General features: G+C 54.5%; 1 protein-coding gene across 1 annotated transcript in view; it reads right to left on the reverse strand.

Moving 5' to 3' along the window:
- Rhod (ras homolog family member D) overlaps positions 1-4,632 on the reverse strand; it is a 9,254-nt gene extending 4,622 nt beyond the window's left edge. The window contains exon 1 of the mRNA XM_010635834.1: positions 4,469-4,632. Coding sequence (XP_010634136.1) covers positions 4,469-4,600 — 132 coding nt within the window. The 5' untranslated portion in view covers positions 4,601-4,632. The remainder of the gene's footprint in view (positions 1-4,468) is intronic.
- Positions 4,633-4,638: the final 6 nt, after the last annotated feature.

A 4,638-nucleotide genomic window follows, 5' to 3' on the forward strand; every position in this document is an offset into this window, starting at 1 on the left:
AGGGGGAGGGGGAGAGGGGGAAGGATGAGGTTAAAGTTCCTGCTATAAGGAGCCAATGAGATATTTCATGTAGTCCCTTAGCACAGGGCCTGGCACAAAACAGGAACTCTGTAGATACCAGCTGTTCGCATTCACTTTGTCCTCCTGGACAGGAGATGCCCTTCCTCCCTTGTTTTCTGTCCTCCCTGATCCATGTTACTGGGATTTGAACCCAGGGGTGCTCTATTACTGAGCCGCACCCCCAGGCCAATTTTATTTTGAGTTAGGGTCTTGTTAAGTTGCCCAGGCTGTCCTAGAATATGAGATCCTCTTGCCTTAGCCTCTCAAGTAGCTGGGACTAAAGATGTATGCCACTGTGCTTCGAACTGGAACTCCCATTTCTGAGCCTTCATTCATCTATCTTCTCCTCCTGGGAGGACATTATTCTTCAGTTGTTCCTCTGTTCCTTCTTTCTTTCATCACATATCCAGTCAGCAAACATTAGCATCTTCTCTAGGCCCAGTTCTAGACACGAAGGGGCATTCAATAAACAAGACCAGGCCCTGTCTTCGGGAAAACTCAAGCTTTTTGGGTCCTTTCTTTGCCTCTCAATTTCTTGAAAACCAAACAAGACCCCTGTCCAATGCCACCTTCCCCAAACTGCCTTTCCTGGTCCCCTTCCCCAGCAAAGGCTCTGCTTCTCCAGCCCTGCCTGGCCTCCATAGTTCCTTTTCCACAGAGGATGAATGAAGAGGAAACGGGACAAGTTTTGTACCCAGATAAAAATGCAGGGATGAAGAGGGAGGTTTTGCAAAATAGGGCCTGGGTAATAGGTGAGACTTCAACACTGCTGCAAAGTGAGGCTTGTGGCCTGAGGGACGTGCTAGATCCCTTGCATTTGGGGGCCCTGGGCCTTGATCACACGCTGAGGGCTGATTGGCGGGCGTGGAGTCTGGGGGGCTCCATCTGCCTCCCTTCCTTTGCCAGGTGGGGCCCCCACCTGCCTGTGACTCTGGAGGACTTTGTGGCCCTCTGACTCAGGCCATAGTTGGCTGGGAGGAGCAGTGTGTTGGCAGTGGGTCAGTGCTGTCCTCCAGCCTACCTGGGAGGCTACAGTAGGGGCAGGGAGGGCAGGCCCCATAGTGGGCAGCTCGTGAAGGTGGGGGCTCCATCCACCTCCCCATCTCAAAGCTTTGTCCTTCCCCTCAGGCCCTTTGCCTCTTGGTGACAATGTGACTTGGCAGCTAGGAGCACTGGCTTTGGGATCAGATGGGCCTGTGTGGCCTTAAGCAGTCCTGTCACCGGGCTTTCTTTTTGGTTTTTTGAGACAGGGTCTCACTATGTAGTTGAGACTGACCTGGAATTCACTATGTAGCCCAGGCTGGTCTTGAACTCACAGCGATCTGCCTGCCTCAGCCTTCCGAGTGCTGGGATTACAGGTGTGCGCCACAACGCCGGCTCGTCACTGGGCTTTCAAGATGTGGTAGGGAGGATGGACTGGCAGGTGAGGCTCCAGGATAAATGCTGACTGTTCAGCTGGCTGCCAGGGGCAGTGTCCCACTAGTGTCCCTCTGCCCCTCCATGCGGTGCTGTCTTCCCCAACCCCTCCCCAGCCTGAGCTGGGGCAGGGGGTCTGCCATCAGCTTGCCCTTGTGGAGGCATGGATGCTGTCTCTGAGCTGCCAGCATGGCCACCAGTCACCAGTTGTGGGGTCTCCTGATGCTGCTGCAGGGTAGCCCAGCATGAAGCTCTGGGAGACACACGCCAGTGCTTTGCAAATGCTTTTGGCAACCACTCCATCAGCCACCGCCCTCCACAGCCCTTCACTGTGCCATCTCCAATCTTTACAAACTTGGACACTCAATGCAAACCTCATTTTTCCAGTAAGGCCCAGAGAGGAGAACTGATTTGCCCAAGGTGACACATTAGACACCTGGTTAGTGATGGAGCGGTCTGTCTGGCTCCAGAGGCCAGGCTCTGTTCCTAGCCACTTGCCTCTCCTGAGGTCTCCAATCACAGGGAAGCGGCTGTGTCGCCCCTCTCATTTATAACTGTCATTGCCCTGCCCTTGCCCTGGAATGTGATCCTGGAGGCTGTCTATATCTTTTGCTGTGCTCTTTGAACTCCAAGGAGGGTCATCCTCTGCCCAGGGGACTAGTAAGTGCCTCATCTTATCTACTGGGCCTACTCAGCCAGAAAGCCAGGACTCAGCCTGTGCTGGCCAGTGTGAGGTGACTCAGCCCCAGGCCTGCCCTCATGAGGCTTCCAGACAGGGGATGGGGACATGGTTCAGGAGAGTGTATCTAGGTTTCCCAAGTAGGACACCAAGTGCAGACCAGGAAGGGCACAGCTTGTTTGGCAGGCAGGGTCAGGTGCTCCCTGCTGCCTCCCTCCTCACCTTAGTGGGGGCCACTGGGTTTTGGCTCCATGGGAATGTTCGTATTTCCAAATGCCAGTCAGGACTGGGCAAGGGGCTGTCATGCAGCCCTGAGGTCCTGCCCTGGCCTCTCTCCACCTCACTTTCTCCCCCTTCAACCAGAGGTTGGACTACAACTTACTCTCTGCTCTCTGCTACAGGCACGAAGCCTGGGAGACCTGAGGCCCTGAGCTGGGCTGCATGGAGGAAGAGGCTGGGGGCAGGAAAGGGGAGACTGAGTCCAGTATGCACAGCACTGGGAACTGTGGCCAGGGCTCTGCCTCTCTGGTCTCAGTGTTCTCATCTGTAACATAACATATTCAGCTTTTGAATCTTGCAGTGCTTTAAAACAAGAGGCATCTCTTTGTGCCCAGTGACCCAAGGTTCCCAGACAGAAAGAACCCTGACAAAGAGTGTCCATCCCCACAGTGACAAACATACCCTCCTCTCCCCTGGTCACTCCTGCATCTCCTCCAAGAGATACACAGTTCAAGGGCTGCAAGGTGACCATCTCAACATCTAACCACTCTGAAATCAGGACGGCTGTCTCCAACGGTGTTATCAAGAGCGTCTGATTCAGGATGTTGGTGGTGAGATGCAGCCCCTCCTAGACTCAGTGTCCCAGGTGCCCTCTCCTGGGTCCTCCTAACTGTGCCATAAGGCTTGACCAGAGTGCCATAATGACCGGGTTTACATAGGCAGTATCTAGGGACATGGAAACATGCCCCCACAGTTAACAGTTAACAGTCTGTGTAACTGGCCAAAGAAAGTGACGTCAGCCCCATAAACCACAAAAGTAGCTTGCTGCTGCCACAGTGGAAAGTAGGCCCAATGCTGTTCGTAGGCCCAGCCTTCTCCTGCCTTCCATCAGACCCCAGCGCCTGCACTACTCCAGAGATAGGAGGTCACTGGGATAGGAAAGGAGGAAGAGGGCCTGGGATGTAGGTCAGTGGTGTGTCATGCCTGTCTGGCAAGTGCAAGGTCCTGAGTTCAATTCCTGGTACAGAAAAAAAAAATATTTCAAGGAAAAGAGGAAAAGAAAAACTCAAACTCACAGGGTCCCAGCCCTCCTATTCCTTGCTGGGGTCCAAAGAGGCACAGCAGGTGGGTCCAGCCCCTGCCCCTGGCTAGGGACTTGGTGGCTGCTGAGTCTACCTGGACAGTTGCTAGCATGTTGGGGAAGGACTGACCCTCGACAGGCCTGGAGCACCCATCATGCACTGGGTGTCCAGTGGAATTGTCTGTCAGCCATCAAATACCTCTACCCCATGGTGTTGTAGCGAGGAAATCAAGGCTCAGAGAGGCTAAGTGAGTCACTAAGGGGCACTAAGTTCAGTAGAAAAGCTGAGGTGCCTACCCAACTGTCCAACTCCAGAGGTGGCAGGCTCTTCCTCTCCAAGGTGGAGCCCTGGGGTGGGCACTGTAGTGGCAAGGGCTAGAGAAGAGATGTCCTGAAAAGGACATTTGCCAACTCTCTGTGAGTCTTTCCTGTGTGCAGGCTTGAAGCTGAGCACTTGACCTTTATTTATTTATTTATTTTTGGTACCAGGGATTGAACTCTGGTCCTTGTGCTCGCGAGGCAGGCAGCAGAACCACTGAGCTAAATCCCTGGCCCTTGACCTTTATTAACTCCCTCCCTTATTAACTCAGGTGGGTGTTAACAATATTCCTATTATGCCGTTGAGGAAAGGGCACAGAGAGGGTAAAGCATTTGCCCAAGTGCACACAGCCGCAAGTGGCAAAGACATGATTTGAAACTTGCCAGTCTGGCTCCAAAGTAATCATTCTTTTAGCTAAACTATTCCAAGTGTTCTCTCAGGCCCTGCTGTGTACCCAGGTGGCCTGATTCAGTCCCTATGACCCCCTCCCAGGAAGGTGCCATTCGTCTCACTTTACAGAGAACATCACTGGGGCCTTCCCTCACAATGGCAGAGTGGGAAGAACTCTGCCCTTAACCCTAGGCCCTCCCGCGGGACGCCCCGGGGGCTTCATACACCAGTGGCAGCTGTGCACAGACAGGACAGACACACTGGGCGCCGCCAGGGACGTAAGGCCGTGGGCACTGACACTTACCTCGGGGAAGGCCCCGATGCCGAAGGCCATCAGCAGCGACGTCTTCCCGCAGCCGCCGTCGCCCACCAGGACCACCTTGACCGACAGCCTGTTGCCTGGCGCCTCCTCGCCCGCGGCTTGGGCCGCCCTCATCCCGGGCGGAGACGGGGCCAGAGCGGAGTGGAGCTGCG

Source organism: Fukomys damarensis, unplaced genomic scaffold, assembly GCF_012274545.1.
Source record: "Fukomys damarensis isolate Sample0158 unplaced genomic scaffold, DMR_v1.0_HiC HiC_scaffold_27, whole genome shotgun sequence".
Classification (NCBI taxonomy): domain Eukaryota; kingdom Metazoa; phylum Chordata; class Mammalia; order Rodentia; family Bathyergidae; genus Fukomys; species Fukomys damarensis.